This window comes from Triturus cristatus, chromosome 7 (genome assembly GCF_964204655.1).
Source record: "Triturus cristatus chromosome 7, aTriCri1.1, whole genome shotgun sequence".
NCBI classification, from domain to species: domain Eukaryota; kingdom Metazoa; phylum Chordata; class Amphibia; order Caudata; family Salamandridae; genus Triturus; species Triturus cristatus.
The window spans coordinates 1,624,889,213-1,624,905,529 of record NC_140590.1 but is presented as its reverse complement, the minus strand read 5'-3'; the positions used below and the strand labels follow the sequence as shown (position 1 = coordinate 1,624,905,529).

Below are 16,317 nucleotides of genomic sequence, written 5' to 3'. Positions count from 1 at the left end.
CACAATTACTGGTGTATGCGTCACCTTTGTATGCTGGTAATGTGACCTGATGTAGTTTCAAAGAGAAACTGCCTAGTCTATCATTCAGTGTTCAAGCCAGGATTGATTGTGGTTTGTAGCAGGGCAAAGCGGAGTGCTTGTGGTCCATGTTCATCCTATAAACACCCTTAACTAACCCAAATTGTTATGTTCTGTGGAAATTGAAAACTCCATATTTGTTGAATAGGTAGTCTAGAGGTAGTGTTTCTCCCAAAAACTAATGAATTTTCCCTTTATTTGAATTAAAGTGACTAGCTGTTGCAAATGAACAAAAAGTGGGGTGCAGAGAGCAGATACTGAGTCAGTGTGATGTCGCATTTACGTTTCGAAAGAACAGGATATTGGGCTCAGAATTAAAAAAAAATGTTTTAAAGCTTTTTAGCTAGTCATGGTTTATTGAAGGAAAGGCTGTGTTTAATTCAAATCAAACAAGGTTTCTGGTGAGCTGGTGATGGACTTTGTGTAGTACAGAGATCAGGGGATAGTTTAAGAACACAAGTTGCCTACTGGGATTGACACAAAAACAGCTAATTGATTGCCCGGAAAGGGTTGACAGAATGAAAGGCGAAGTCTTTGACACTAGACACTTGTGTGGCAAGCTCTGTCCACACAAGGAGGCACTTATCTCCCTGCAGTGCTATGCGGGTGCCACACATTATTTTTAAAAGGATGAATTCTTTTCTAGGGGTAATGTTGGTAGTAAGCTGGAGAGAAAGTTGGCTTTAAAAGTACCTTGCAGTGATGGGTCTGTAGTTGGTAATGTGTTAGTTTTGTTTTACTACTGGATCAAGGGTTTGCGAGTAAAGGTCTGTGGTGTGTAGTTACTACATGGGAGCATAATAGCTGCCTTCATTGAGGTGTTTGCCTGTATGTTGTGTCTGGTTGTGGTCCTCTACTGGAAACGTTTAGGGCTTGTTTTAATTGCCATGGATGACATCTCTGCAAGGGAAAAGGGTGGAAGGGGGTTAAGGAATACAATCAGAAGTTTGGTATTTTGGCCTGATGATCAAGGTCAAAAGGGCTGTAGTTTGATGGAATCATCTAAAACGCTATGGTTTTGTTTAAATTACACAGCTTTGTTTGCAGAGGACTTGTGATTAGGGTAAGATGGAAGCCATGAAGTTGTTGAGGCTTGGAAAACCTTGATTTATTTCCTTTTTTCTTCTTGATATTTCTGTGGGTGTATTTGTGTGTTTCCCTCTTTTATTTGTGATTGTGGACTGTTTTCACTAGAGAAATGCTGGTCTTTCATGTATGTGTACGCTTTACAGAGTTGGTTAGTCATGTCCGTCAGTTGTAGCATCCCGCTGTTTTAAGCATGAATAAAAGGAACGTCTAAAACACTTTGGTACCCTAAACTGCATGTCCTGGCACTGAATTCTATCCGCCAGAGCTAAAGATGCCAATTCAGGATTGGAAGCAACCATATCTTGAGTTCTTTACAACAGATAGCATGGTTTGTGAGTTACCTAAGGAATGCTGGAAGAGAGTTCCAGTGCTAAGCGACAAGAAAACAAAAGTAGCTACCTTCACTACGGGCCTTCTTGATTTTTGGAGTGTTGTAGGTACAGCCCTGGTCTGATAACAGAAGGTGCACTGTTGAAGATAAAAAGGGCCAGTGCTATGAAGGGCATGGTGGCCAATTCATAGGGCCCTAAAGGTTACTTGTTTAGCCACTGGAAGCCATTGAACGTGAAAAACGATTAGGCCAAGAATTGGGCATTCATCTGCTTTTTTTAATAGTTTGAAGACTAGAAAGATAGAGCAGCAGTAACCAAGATGATCATTAAAGACTGCTGTAATCGCAGGTTTATGGCAGCCATAGGGGAGGAGTGAAGGAATGTTTTGCAGTATATCTAAGGAAGAAGAAACCGAAGTGGGATACATATTTGATGTGAGCCAAGAAAGACCTAATGATCCAATATGAAACCTTTGTTTCTAGCGGGAGGAAAGTCCTAGTTTCAAGAGCCATCTTATAATAGGACTAGAAGAGCCTCTTAAAAAGTATAACATTTCTTTCACTGACTTTGAGTAAGTTGAATTTCATTCAAAGTGTGACTGTATGGAACCGAACTGGAGTCCTCCTCCTCATTGAAGAATATAATGGTTTTGATGTCATCGCCAAAGGCATTGCAGAGAAACTAAAAGAGTATCAAAGCTACTTTAATTATACATAGTCGAAAGAAAGAAAAGGTGGGCTCTTTTTGGTCTTTCAGATAGAATAGAAATAATCCCTGAGCAATAACAAATTCTAAGTTGACTAAGTTAGCTAGTAAACATAAAGAGACCGTTTTAAAAGGTGGACTGGGATCCAAAAGGAATAGTACAACTCTTCTTGCTTGAACCATGTTCCAAGACTCTCAGCAATTGCTAATAGCGGTTTCAACCACATGTAGTGGGGGAAAGCCAGATGGTGCATGGTCAAGTAGATTATTTTCCACAATAAAGGGCGATCGTCAGGTTTTTTTTTCTTCTCTAGAATTTTTAGAAAGAAATGGTAATACATATTCAGGGGTGTGGTAGCTGCTAAGTATCCTTGGGTCAACAGACTGTTTTCCATTCTAGAGAAATAGTAGTGATAAAGCGCCATTAGAGTGTTGGCAAAAGTCAACATTTAAAGTCTGCCACCATGCGGGCTAGGGTAAGGATCAAACCATAAGTGCGATTTGGTGGAAGGAGCTAGGGCAATAACAGTTACATGAGACAGGTGTGAAATCTGAGAGAAGGTGACGTAGGAGAGGTGAGCAAAAAAAGGCAGGCAGGTTGATGTATCCTCAGATAATGGTATACAATGTCAGAGAGGTCACAAAGGGGAGATGAGTGGTATAACCGAGCAAGATGGATCTTATGAATTGTTGTCATAGAATTGGGTAGCAAGAATGACAGAGGCCAATAGATGTTGAATAGCCATATTACTAGAGCAGCACTCCGACAGTTCTTTGCCATTTGCTTTATTTTTTTTTTCAGAGATTTTGCTGCTTCTTTGTAGAAGATGGTAGGAATAGAGTCGTGATCCAATCGCAGATTCAAATTTTTTGCAGTGACATTCAGCTGTAGCTAAATCCTCGGTATTTCAAGGAGAGGATGGAATGGCGCATGTGGGAGCTACGGAGTAAAGTGGAGCGGGAAAAGCGATTTTTATCCAAGAACGATTACAACCAGTATTGTTGTTTATGTCCTGGTAGAAGGTACATGCATTCAGGGAAGCACCGAGTGACCTTCTTTAAAACTCTAGTGAGGGCAGGAGGAGGAGGGGAAAGAGTGGAACCCTTCTGAGTAGGTCAAGAAAATGTGAGTCAACTTTATATATGGATGACCAGGCAAAAAAACATATGAAATACATCGTATGACGTTTGTGACTGTTGTCTACTCTAGAGGGCCGGTGAACGCAATGCTGCATGCATCAATTACTTGCATATTATGGTCACCCAAGAGTAAAGCTGGCTAACTTAATAAGTATGGAGGGAAAAATAAAGCAAGCGGTGAGGCATATTTACCCATCGGCCCAGGTGGGTGTGAAACAAATGTGCCAGAAGGACGTGGAGGGCACTCCTCAATTATGGAAGAGGAGAGTTCCATAAAGAGTTAATATCTGGTGTGTGGAGTGATGAGTGATTAATCCCCCTCCCCAAACATCGTTTAATTTGATCATGACGAATGTTCTAGCCAGAAGAAATGGCAATAGCTGGACCAGACGAATCACATAAGCTTGTTACTTGAGAACCAAAGGAATGCCAAACTGATTCCAAGGAGAAAACAAAGGTAGATAGTCAGACAGAAGGTTATCCGGTGAACAAGGTGCACATTTATGCAGAAAATTTACTTGTAGCTCCTATCAGTGGACCTTTCAAGTGTATGAGGACTTGTTAGTGGAGGGGTTTTGACACACTACAGGGTAGAGGTATCTGCTCATCACCAACATAAATGAAAACAAGAGAAAGAATATTTGAGCCAATTAGAGACCGTGTAATTCCACTCCTCTGAGCTCTCTCAGCTTGGGACGCTGAGGGTGGGCGCTGGAAGAGTAAAATTAACTGAATGGAAAATTAAATATAATAAAAGGTGGCAATGGGCCCATGCTCCTCAAACTACCAGGAAAGGGGAAAAATGGAAGAGGGCAATGAAAAATGTTAAAAGTTTAAAAGTGGCAGGTAAACAACTGAATCCAGTTCAGGGCTCATACCCAGTGCTTCATGTTGGAAGTTGCTGTTCAATCGCAAGGGAACTTTCACTGGAGTGGAAAGTGGAAAGGTACTCACAAACCTCCCCTTATTTTTCAGTTAGTGACCTTATGTTGTCTGTTTGATTTGTTGGTTGCTTGTGATTGTAGAATTGGTCTTTACTGCCTGATGGAATGGGTTCTGTGGTTAGATGGTGCAGTCCTAGAGATCTAGAGATTCTCGTTTCTATGAGTCGTAGGGTAAATTAAGTAATTAGCTGAAATTCAAAAGTCTGTGTGGTTGGTCCCCCCCCCTTTATTAAATGGGCTAAATCAATGCATGGAGTAATGGGGGATCTGTAATATGTAAAGAATGCTGTTGGAGCAGTAAGCAAAGAAACAAAGTGTCTTGCCCTATGTTTCTCATTTCATGCCCACCTCCTCTCTCTCCTTTTCCACTTGCTTTGTTTCTCTTCCCACTGGTCGTCTGTCACTAATCTCTGCTGTATTACTGTGATGATCCCACGGTTCCACCACTGTCCTGTCTTCTACTCCACGCATTTCCCAAACCTGACCTGGTTTTTAACTGTAGTCTCTTCTGGCCCTTGCAATACTAATGTTAATGCTTAACCTCTCCTGTCTTGCCTTTTCCAGTGCGGCAGATCTCTATGTTCGGGAGCACTTCCATCCCTATGTAATCAATGGGCATCCCGAAGCTGTGCCTCTGAGGGTGAAATACAGCAAGCGTTTGATCAGCTCGACTGATGAGATCACCTTGAAATACTGCTGCCTAACAGAAGATCAGATGAGCTTTATGAACCCACCAGTGAGTTTGATGAACCGGCACCGCGTTGTTATAACCACAACATCCACTTCGCGAAACCTGAAGGTACCACGGGGCTACTTCACTCACATCCTGATTGACGAGGCAGCACAAATGCTAGAGTGCGAAGCACTCATCCCACTGGCCTATGCCGACCACCAGACCCGAATTGTTCTGGCTGGAGATCACATGCAGGTGACTCCCAAGCTCTTCTGCTTGGGTGATGGGCAGCTGGCCGAGTACACCTTACTGAACCGGCTCTTCCACTACTACCAGCAGGACCATCATGAGGTGGCTCGAAAGAGCCGTATCATCTTTAATCAGAACTACCGCTGCACGCAGGCCATTATTCAGTTTGTCTCCAAACACTTCTATGTTGGCACTGGCAATGCAATCGAGGCTTGTGGGAAAATTCCACCTCACCCTGTAAATTACCCGCTTATCTTCTGCCACACACACGGTGTATGTGAGCGAGACAGCAGCTGCACATCCTGGATGAATCCTGCAGAGATCCTGCAAGTGCGGGAGAAGGTCCTGGAGGTGGTACAGAACTGGCCAGTTGAGTGGGGTCAAATTAGCCGCTCTAAGATCTGTGTTCTGTCTCATGGATTGCAGGTAAGCGAAAGGACAGCCTTGTGCTGCTGGGTGGGGAGGAAGTGTGTGTGTGTGTGTGTGTGTGGGGTGGGGTGGGGGGGGGGGGAGTAGTGCTATGCCTTATGTTGACCAGGTTGTGGAATGCCATCTATCATTTGAGAACATTCAGTTTTTCTCTAACTATTTAAGTTTCCTCTTGATAGCTTTATTCTGCCATCCCTAACATTATTAATTAGTAGCCTTGTTTGAATTTTAAAGTGCTTTCTTTTCTTTGACCATTTAATGGGTCTAATACTTGTCTCTCAGGTCAAAGCCATTCGGCAGGAGCTGAGGAAGGTGCGCTTAGGGGAAGTGACCGTAGAAAGCTATGAAAACATACAAGGTCAGTGTCTCCAAATCGGTTTGCATCCTCTTCAAGGGAAAGCTGACTCATGCCTGGTGCTCTCTCAACTGCTTACATCGTTAATTTCATGCATCACTCAGTTTTCTTGCTGCTTGTTTCTTCTGCCTCTCATCTCTATTTGAACTGTTTGGCATAATATTTGTATGCTTGCTATGCCTCCATGTGCAGACAAGTGCATGTGCCTAGCAATTTACCAGAGGGAACCCAGGCATTGTGAAATATACTACCCACTCGCTATGGCGAGTCAGAATTTATCAGAGTGAACTATTTTTAGGGCCTACTGGCCCGGTCTGGCAGGAGCTGGCAAAGAACAAGTGTTCTGTTCATTCAGAAAGTGAATGAACAATAAAGATGCCTTTATATCTTGTTTTTATCATCACATTTGCTGTGTGTTCAACGACAGAGGTCAAATGTCAGCTTCTTTTTACTTAAGATTAATGCTTATTTGATCCTGGTAGCCGTGCTGGGCACACATTTTAAATAGCCTGTACATGAACTGTACAAATGTTTCAAAAATATATTTCAATAGCCAGGAAAGCACACTTTTTTTTAAATTCTGAAGTGAGATGGAAACAAAAATTTTAATAGGATCAAAACAAATCGGAATGTTTTACTTTGATGTGCGAATGGTAAATATTTCCTGAAACCAGGATTCCACATATTATTTTTTGTACGTTCTATAGTCTTATCAGTAAAACTCTAAGGTGACAGCTGCATTGGGGCCAAAAGGGCGGCAACCCCCCACAATCCCGTCGTAGCTGCATCTTATTTCGAGAAATATTACAGCTTTTATATGCAACGAAACAATCCCACCAATCATTTCCTTACTTGTAAAAGCTGAAATATCACCGTGCACCAGAAGAGGGCTCCCCGGGCTGTGTTGCTCATGTCGGGCATGGGCAGTTACAGCCCGTCCTCTCACAGATGCAATGGATATATCTGACAAGTTGCACTAACGTCAGGAACTGCAGCATGTCAGATAATGGTGAATTGGGGCCTGTCCGACATGAGCACTTTTCCCCATCAGAAGCTTTGATAAAGGAAAAAGGACAGCCTTCTGTCCTATCTAAGCTTCTGATTGGGCACAAGTGTGTGTGTGTGTGAGCCTCGCTCTGGCGCCTTGTTTGTTCGTTTTGAAAGTCTGGAATTGATGTGCAGAGGAAAACTGCGCTGAGGACTACACCAGGTAAGTTTCCATGTTGTGTGTGAGTGAGAATATACTTATGTTGTTTATGTGCCTGTCTGCAAGCGTGCACCAGTGTGTGTGCATATGTTAGCTTGTGTGTTTGTTTGTTTGTATCATGACTACCATTTTGTGACCTTTCATTTGATAGCACCACTACTTTATAAATTGACCAGCCGCTGCTGCGCATGTTAGAGGGGAAGTTTTGGCCATTTCAATCTTCCTACCACATGATGTTTTGCTAATATATTTATTGAGAGATTTTTACTACGATCTGAAACATTCCTGCCCTCCCTAATGATGCTTTTAGTGAACTAAGAGGCAAGCAAATCAGGGGTCAGATGTTGTCTAGATGTTTATTGTACATGGAGCAAAAGTCTATTAAATCAACCAAACCAAAAATGTGTTTTTTGCTGCAGACCTGCTAAACTCGCTCTCGTATGTGATAATGAAGAAAAAGGCGACTCTGTGAAATAAACTAGTTGCCTAGGATCACATAATTTGAGACAAGTTTATGGGTCAAGTACATTTCAGGCAGGCCTAGTAAATTATTCAAGTCAATAGACCTGAAGGTCTAGTAACATTTGTTTTTGATTTTACAAGGCCTGGAGCCCATTTTGCCGGATTGCGCAATTTGTATTTGATAATATTCTAAGGAATGGACGTTGCCAACTTAATACTGGGAACCTGTCAAAATATAGAAACCCAATTACATCCAAGCAGTAGTTTCTTCTTGGAGGCAAACTACAGGTCTTTGGGGGGGGGGGGGGGGGGGGGGAATTGTTGACCTGGCTAGGAATGACCTTCCAGTTTGGGTTTTGTGAAGTACTCTGAGTTTAAAGTCTCATCCCCCTTTGCATTGAGCTAATTTGAAGGCTACAGTTTCTATTAAGTCAGGAGCTTAAACATAAGTTGCCTGCAGACACCACAGTTTTATGGACCCTAATTTGATATCAGTGGCATGGCTTGTAATATTTGCATATTGTGCCCGATCTTTACTTTGCAACATGCCTCATGCTTAGTGATCTTTTTGCGGTTTACATTTTTTAATTCTTGCTTTGGGTATAGATGGTAGCATCGTGTTCATTGCACTCAGCAGCCTAACTCCAGCAACCAGTGTGGCACGGTGCCAGAGTCTTTGTAGTTACTGTATTGCTGCAGATCTACCGTGATCTGATCTAGATTTTATCTGCTGGGGGAGTAAGGGCGCAGTTAGTTTGTGCAGTGGGGGTGTTCAAATCTAATTTTCTACTTTTAAAGCACATCCATTTTCTAACAACTTCATTAACATAGAATAAAGTTGGGAAGACCAGAACCAATGCATCCTAACAGGTGTGCATAAGATGAACATAGAGTCCTTAGAGTACATCTGACAATTCAGCCCACCAGTGGGAAAGAAAGAATTGCTTACTCATTTCAACTGTTTGTGTAAACCAAACCCAAACTCTTGAACCAGAGCGTACTGTTCTGATGCACTGCATCAGCGGAAAGTGCCACTGGAAGGATCTCCATGTTTGTCTACAATAATATTAATTGCTCCTTTATGTCACTTTTGCTGCACAAACCTTTAATAAAGCCTTCCTGATAAGGATGAATAGTTGTCATTGACTCTCCCTCCCCAAAGCTCCCAATTAAAATATTGACTGTCCCTTAAATCTTTATCTATAAATGTGACTTGTGAATTCTCTTTTATTTGGTGAAGAGATTAAAACTTATTCAAAAAACCATTCCTGCAATAATATGGAGTTCTGCTAAGCTCTTGTCCAACTATGTAGTGCTCCACATAAACCAGGCCCCTTTTCATTGTCCATTTGATTAAAGGACCCATTCAACTTCCCCTTTTCAATGTGCAATACACACGTTTTCCCGCAGCCATAGCATTGAAACCATGTAAGATTTTTAAAAATTGCTTCTAGTAACTCAAATGTAAAAATCTTTTTTTATGTATTTTCTATATAATGGTGTGTTTTAGTCCACTAAACCCACAATCTCTTTATAGACTTTCCATGATTTTACTACTGCCATTGCTTTAGTACTGCCAAGTCCAGGTCTCTACCCAACTTCCAGAGCACAAGTGTAACATTACATGTCACCTGTTCTCCATGAGATCTTTGATAACCAATTTGTGTTGTATAGGGCAGTGTTAACCAACTTCTTGTCATTACTATGCATTTCTAATCTTGAAGGGCAGTTTGTCTCCGCGTTGAGCAATTTACCCAATGAAGGGCTGCTATGGGCAGAATGCTCACCCACCTAACCAGTGTTTTCTGTGCCCGTATAGTCTGATGTGGAAGCTCCAGTGGACCTCTGTGTGGTGGATACAGGTGTTGCACATCTGCATTCGACCTGTGTTTTTGAGTTGTAGTTATATTATTGTGATTTACTGATTTCTGATATGGGAGTATTTTGGTTTCCTGTCAGTGCTGGTGCCAACCGTCTTAATCTTTTAGCCTGGGAGTGTAGTTTATCCTTCTCTCTGCCTGCTTTTTCTCCAGTCACAGAAAAGCCCTAGAGCGTCGCTTTTTTCCCCTTACCTTATTGCAGTGTGCTCAGTTGCAAAGTGTTTTGTCGAAGTTTTGTGTGATATATTGTGAAAGTATAGTATGGTATGTTGTGATAGAGCAGGCTTCGATGTGTACTTTGTGGAATATATTGTCTGGGTCTAGTGGTTTGAGTAATGTGATGGTGGGTGGTTTGGTACCTTGATGTCTTGCTTTGCACTCCTAAATAAAAGCACTACAGCACTCCCACACGAAGGCACACACGGCGAAGCAAGAAAACACCTGAAAAGGTGTTTCACTATCATAAAATGAGGCACATCAAGACAGTTTTCACAATAAAGCGTGGGGTTTTATTTGAGCATTATTGACCGGTTTTCCCAGATGTCACATGAGAGAGAGAGGGAGGGAGGGAGGGAGTGAGTGAGTGAGGGAGGGAGAATGAATAACACCCTTACAAGTACGTAAATGCATGGGATAAAAATACAAGCAGATAATGATAATACTGAACTTCCACTGCAAGAAATCAGCACTGGTCAATACAAGTAATCAGACGCGAGTTGACCTCTCAGCCTCCCCTAGGCCTGGTCGCCCATCCTCTCCTGCCGCTCAGCCTGCCTTGGATTTGCCGCCTTTTTCGCCATTCTAGCGCTGCTGTTGTTTCCCGCCGCTGCCTCTCTGCGGCCCTGCCCCCCTGCTCTCCCATAGGCCGCCCCGCTCCCACCACCCAGCTGCTCCTCCCTCCCGGCCCCTTCTTATGACGCCCCCTGAGCGACCGTGCAGCGGGCGCGCGCAGCGGGAGCGCCGTATGTGCGCCGTATGTGCGCCGTATGTGCGCCGTATGTGCGCCGTATGTGCGCCGTATGTGCGCCGTATGTGCGCCGTATGTGCGCCGTATGTGCGCCGTATGTGCGCCGTATGTGCGCCGTATGTGCGCCGTATGTGCGCCGTATGTGCGCCGTATGTGCGCCGTATGTGCGCCGTATGTGCGCCGTATGTGCGCCGTATGTGCGCCGTATGTGCGCCGTATGTGTGCCGTATGTGCGCCAAAGGTAAGCCCGTCTGCGCCCGTCCGCGCCTGGACCGCGCCCAGTGCCAGACCCCCTGGTCCTCTCCGTCGCCAGCACACCCGCTACACTTATGATGCCCCCAACCCTCCTCGCACTCAACGCCGAACGAAACACCGCCTGCTACTGAGCCACCCCGAGACACACTCACGGACCCTTCACCTGCCTAGCCTGCCACTTCACAGGCCTCCGTACAGGCATCGCACCAGCCAAACCGAGCCCCAGCAACAATCGTCTGATGTGCATCCTGCTCAACACCCGCTCCATCCACAGACATGCCGTTGAACTCTGGAACCTCCTCGACTCGACTTCACCAGACATCGCCTTCCTCACGGACACCTGGATGAACGCCTCCTCAGTGCCCGACGTAGCCATCGCCATCCCGGACGGCTACAAGATCACCAGGAGGGACCGCGTCAACCAGACGGGAGGAGGCATCGCCATCGTCCACAAGAACACCATCCGCATCACGACCAACTCCGATGACACCTTCACCTCCGCCGAACACCTCCACTTCCAGGTACACATCGACCCCAAGACCACGCTCAAAGGCACCCTCGTCTACAGACCACCGGGACCACGCACACAATTCAGCGAAGACATCACTGACCTCGTCAGCCCGCACGCCATCAACTCTACCGACTACATCCTCCTGGGAGACCTCAACTTCCACCTGGAGAACAACAAAGATCGCAACACCACCGCAATGCTGGACAACCTTGCCAACCTCGGACTCAAGCAACTGGTAACCACCCCCACCCACTACGCCGGCCACACGCTTGACCCAGTCTTCTCTTCTAGCAAGTACGTCGCCTTCAGCCACTCCACCAAACTCCAATGAACTGACCACAGCTGCGTCCACTTCAGCTTCAGAAAGACAACGACCCGCCACCACCCACAACAGGCCCCTCGCAGGAGCTGGAACATAATCACCGACCTCCCTCAACCGCCGCCCTCAACCCCACCGACCGCCGCCCTCAACCAGAACCCCCCGCCAGCTCAACGGACCCCAACGAAGCCGCCAATAAACTCACACAGTGGATCACACACTGTGCAGACGTCCTCGCACCACTCAAGAACCCTCCCAGCAGACAAGGCAGCAAGAAAGCCTCCTGGTTCACCGACGAACTCAACACCTCCAAGAAAAACTGCCGCTCCCTGGAGAACACCTGGCGCTCCAACCAGACAACATGTCGGCCCTCAAACACGCCACCCGCAAACACCACCAACTGATCCGCGCCACGAAGAAGACAGCCTTCAAGGAACTCTTGGACAACAACACCCACAACAGCAAGGAACTCTTCAACATCGTCACAGAGCTCTCCAACCCCGACGCCGGAAACAATGACATTACTCCCTCGCAAGACCTCTGCGACTCACTCGCCGCCTTCTTCCACGACAAGATCGCCAACATACACCGCAGCTTCGGCCCACCAACCACGAACCCCACCACCGCACCGATGCCCTCCACCGCCACCCTCCGCACCGGGACCCCGGTCAGCATCGAAGACACAACCCGCACGATGAACACTATCCACTCCGGATCCCCCACGGACCCCTGTCCACACCACATCTTCAACAAGGCCGACCGCATCATCGCACCTCACCTCCGCCACATTATCAACGCCTCCTTCAACACCGCCACCTTCCCAGAATGCTGGAAACACGCCGAGATCACCGCCCTACTGAAGAAACCATCAGCAGACCCCACCGACCTCAAGAACTTCCGCCCCATCTCGCTCCTCCCGTTTCCTGCCAAAGTCATCGAGAAGACAGTCAACAGACAGCTTGCCGCCTTCCTCGAGACAAACGGATCCCTCGACCACTCACAGTCCGGCTTCCGAGCCAACCACAGCACGGAGACCGCCCTCATCGCAGCCACAGACGACATCAGATCCCTACTGGACAACGGAGAAACAGCGGCCCTCATCCTCCTGAACCTCTCCGCGGCGTTCGACACCGTCTGCCACCGCACCCTGGTACAGCGCCTGAACAACACCGGAATCCAGGAGAAGGCCCTGGAGTGGATCATCTCGTTCCTCGCTGGAAGAACCCAGAGAGTCCACCTCCCCCCGTTCCGGTCAGCGTCCACCGAAGTCATCTGCGGCGTTCCTCAGGGGGTCATCGCTCAGCCCCACCCTCTTCAACGTCTACATGAGCCCCCTCACAGCCATCGCACGCCAACACAACCTCAAGATCATCACCTACGCCGACGACACCCAGCTGATCCTCTCCCTCACCAACGACCCGGACACCGCTAGAGCCAGCCTACACGAAGGGATGAAAGACGTCGCCGAATGGATGAAGAACAGCCGCTTGAAACTGAACTCGGACAAGACGGAGGTCCTCATCCTGGGATCATCACCCTCCGCCTGGGACGACTCCTGGTGGCCCCCTGCCCTGGGCGCCACCCCCAAGCCAACAGACCATGCACGCAACCTGGGCTTCATCCTGGACTCCTCCCTCTCGATGACCAGACAAGTCAACGCTGTCGCGTCTTCATGCTTCAACACCCTGCGCATGCTTCGAAAGATCTTCCGGTGGATCCCCACCGAGACCAGGAAGACGGTCACCCAGGCCCTCGTCTCCAGCCGGCTGGACTTCGGGAACGCCCTCTACGCCAGCACCACCGCCAAACTCCAGATGAAACTCCGCACGACTCGTCATGGACATCATCCCCCGACACAGCCACATCACCGGACACCTGAGAGACCTGTACTGGCTCCTCCGTCAACAAGAGGATCACGTTCAGACTCCTCACCCACGCACACCAGGCCCTCCACGACCTGGGCCCCAAGCTCCTCAACAACCGCCTGACCATCCACAAATCCACCCGCCAGCTCCGCTCCGCCAGCCTCGCCCTCGCTGCCGTACCTCGCATCCGAAGAGCCACCGCCGGAGGAAGATCCTTCTCCTACCTGGCAGCAAAGACTTGGAACTCCCTCCCCATTCACCTCCGGACAACCCAGGACCATCTCGCATTCAGGAAGCAACTCAAGACCTGGCTGTTCGAGCAGTGACGTTCCCCCCCCCCCCCCTCCCCCCCAGCGCCTTGAGACCCCCTGGGTGAGTAGCGCGCTATACAGTTTCCAATGATTGATTGATTAATAAACCCTGTCAAAGGAAATCATGAAAAGATATAACGATGTATACACAGAATACATCAGATGATTATAACCACTGGAGACTTGAATGTACACACTCACACATCACAGTGCCAATAATCGGAGAAAGTACATCACCGGCTGCAATAGCTTCATCTTAGCCCAAACCAGACTGGGGGATTCGCAGTCCTGGAATCAAAAGACTCATCAAGCCAGGAACTACCACACTGAAAAGACACGTCCATCCTTCAGGTTTTAAACAAAATCCCGCTTTCCAAGTCCAGAAACCCCTGTTTTATAATCTCAATGCACTAGAAGTTTCTGAGAAGACCTCTTCTGCGCCAAGGAAATTTACTGAAGATGGCCGATCTCCCACAAGCATTCTAAAGGCGATTGAGTTTTCACGTATTCTTTTGCACTCCCACATGTTCCAGCCCCTTATCTTAGTGAAGCTTGCAAAAATAGAAAACCTATCCAAAAGTACAGAAAACAATCTTGAACATGAATAACCTAAATAACGTGAGTAACCGGCGGGCCTGCTTGTGTGTGCAAAACTCAGGAGTCTGAATTCAAGATGGCATGAGGACATGTCAAAGCCAATAGTAAAAGCTTCATAAACCATCCCAATGTACAACATAATGCCCATTTGTGCACCACTGCATATAGCACCACACACTTCATTTCCCAATACGCAGTTGTGCACCTCTGCCTATAACACTACACATTTCGAGACAGAAGTACATTCCACACCTTTCGCTCTCTCATGCTTTCAAACACACATCTCACATGTTCTGTCTCTGGCAAGGCTGTTCTACTCTGTGAAACACTCCCACTCTGCAACTTTAAGGAGACATGAAAAAATCATAAGTCCATGCAAGTGCAGAAAACATGTCATACATTCAAGATAAAGTAAATTAAAACACTTAGTCTATTAAAACAGTGGTAGTCAAAGGTCATCACGTGGTCTCTATATATAGGAGTGCCATTTGCACTACACCTGAGTAAGGTGTCAATGTGCTCCTATCAACGAAACAACACTCAAGCCTTGGTATTGGATCAGCTTAACCTGTTCTGAACCTCAAGTGCCTTTCTGTTCAAAACACCCTTATCAAGGGGCTTAATTCTAAGATATGACCAGAACATAGAAGATTGTCAATACAAAGTTGTCCTGTAACACCATTGACTCATAAATGTATTTCATATCTCTAATAGTAAGATAACTATTGTTGAAAAAGCGCTGTTTTGTCCTGTGAACCGTGTTGGCTGTGTTAATATTGTTGAAACTTTTGAACAGAATTTGGGCATTAATGATGCATTCATGGGGAACTTTGATTACTTGTGTGCACTAGAGGCCTTAATTAACCATAACTGCTATATTTAATTGAGTAGATTGGCTGTGTATACTTAAGGGTCCAATGTACAAGATGTACAACCAATTAATGATTCTTTCCTGACCATATGTTAAAATATTCCGGAAGATTCTAAATCATAAGAGATGGTCATTATTGTTTTCTGCTATTTAATTGTTTGTGTATTACAATGCTAAAATATTTTCTAAGAATGGGCATCTGGTATTTCAGAGATGCTCCTATTATTCATGGTCTCATACCTTCTTAGCCCCTGCAATTCCCTTTTTTGTTAATGTAATTCTACCCTCCTCTGTCTGAGTAGATGAAGTTAAAGCAGTAAAACGTATGTATTACCTAAAGGCCTGCTGTACAAAGGAATTTTGAGTTTGCAAAGCCTCCAGGGGGGTAAATACATTTTAATCCCTTATATACATTTTTACTATTTACATAAGCCTTTTTAGAAGTAAGAAAGGTCTTTGCAACTGGTAAAAGGGTTTTTGTGACTGTTCGAATCGCAGATAGAAGGGGAAGTGAACGAGGCGTCTGCCGCCTATTTAAGATTTGGAGAAGAATGTATCAATGGTTTGTGACTTCAGTAGTGGTTGCAAACCATGGACCAGATAATGACACCGCCAAGGATTTATTGTCTGATTTACAAACGTGAAGCTATTCCTTTGAGTATTGTGAAGGCGGCCTTGTGGAGAACGTCAGTGGTCCTGAGGGGAGGAGGAGGAGGAGAGGGAGGGGTGGGGGGGGGGGGAGAACACACACCACACCACACACACTTTTTAACAGTACAGCTCCCCTTAAAGCAGTGCCTCCTAAGTTTTAGAAAGACGGATGCTCACGACCCACCTACCTTTAATGGACATGAGGCTGGGGTGATTTTTCAGTGTAATTAAAGCATTGTGTGGTAGCACACTGTCCTTTTTATAGACGGAAACTTTCCAGTTTAAATAGACACTAAATTTGCACCGTTTTACTGATGCATCTACACAGCTCACAAATGATGTGTAGAAAGTGTTTGTGAATATTAGTCGTTCATGCATCACCAAGTAGAGTGTCTTGATTTGATCTTATTAAAAGCTCCGTTTCCAG

The 16,317-nt window shown here is 45.9% G+C and overlaps 1 protein-coding gene across 7 annotated transcripts in view; it reads left to right on the top strand.

Moving 5' to 3' along the window:
* Positions 1 to 16,317, top strand: part of HELZ2 (helicase with zinc finger 2) — a 117,907-nt gene that overhangs the window by 26,709 nt on the left and 74,881 nt on the right. For all 7 annotated transcript variants that reach the window (XM_085619591.1, XM_085619588.1, XM_085619589.1 and 4 more), the window contains 2 exons: positions 4,853 to 5,636; positions 5,922 to 5,997. In XM_085619591.1, the coding sequence (XP_085475717.1) occupies positions 4,853 to 5,636; positions 5,922 to 5,997 (860 nt within the window). The remainder of the gene's footprint in view (positions 1 to 4,852; positions 5,637 to 5,921; positions 5,998 to 16,317) is intronic.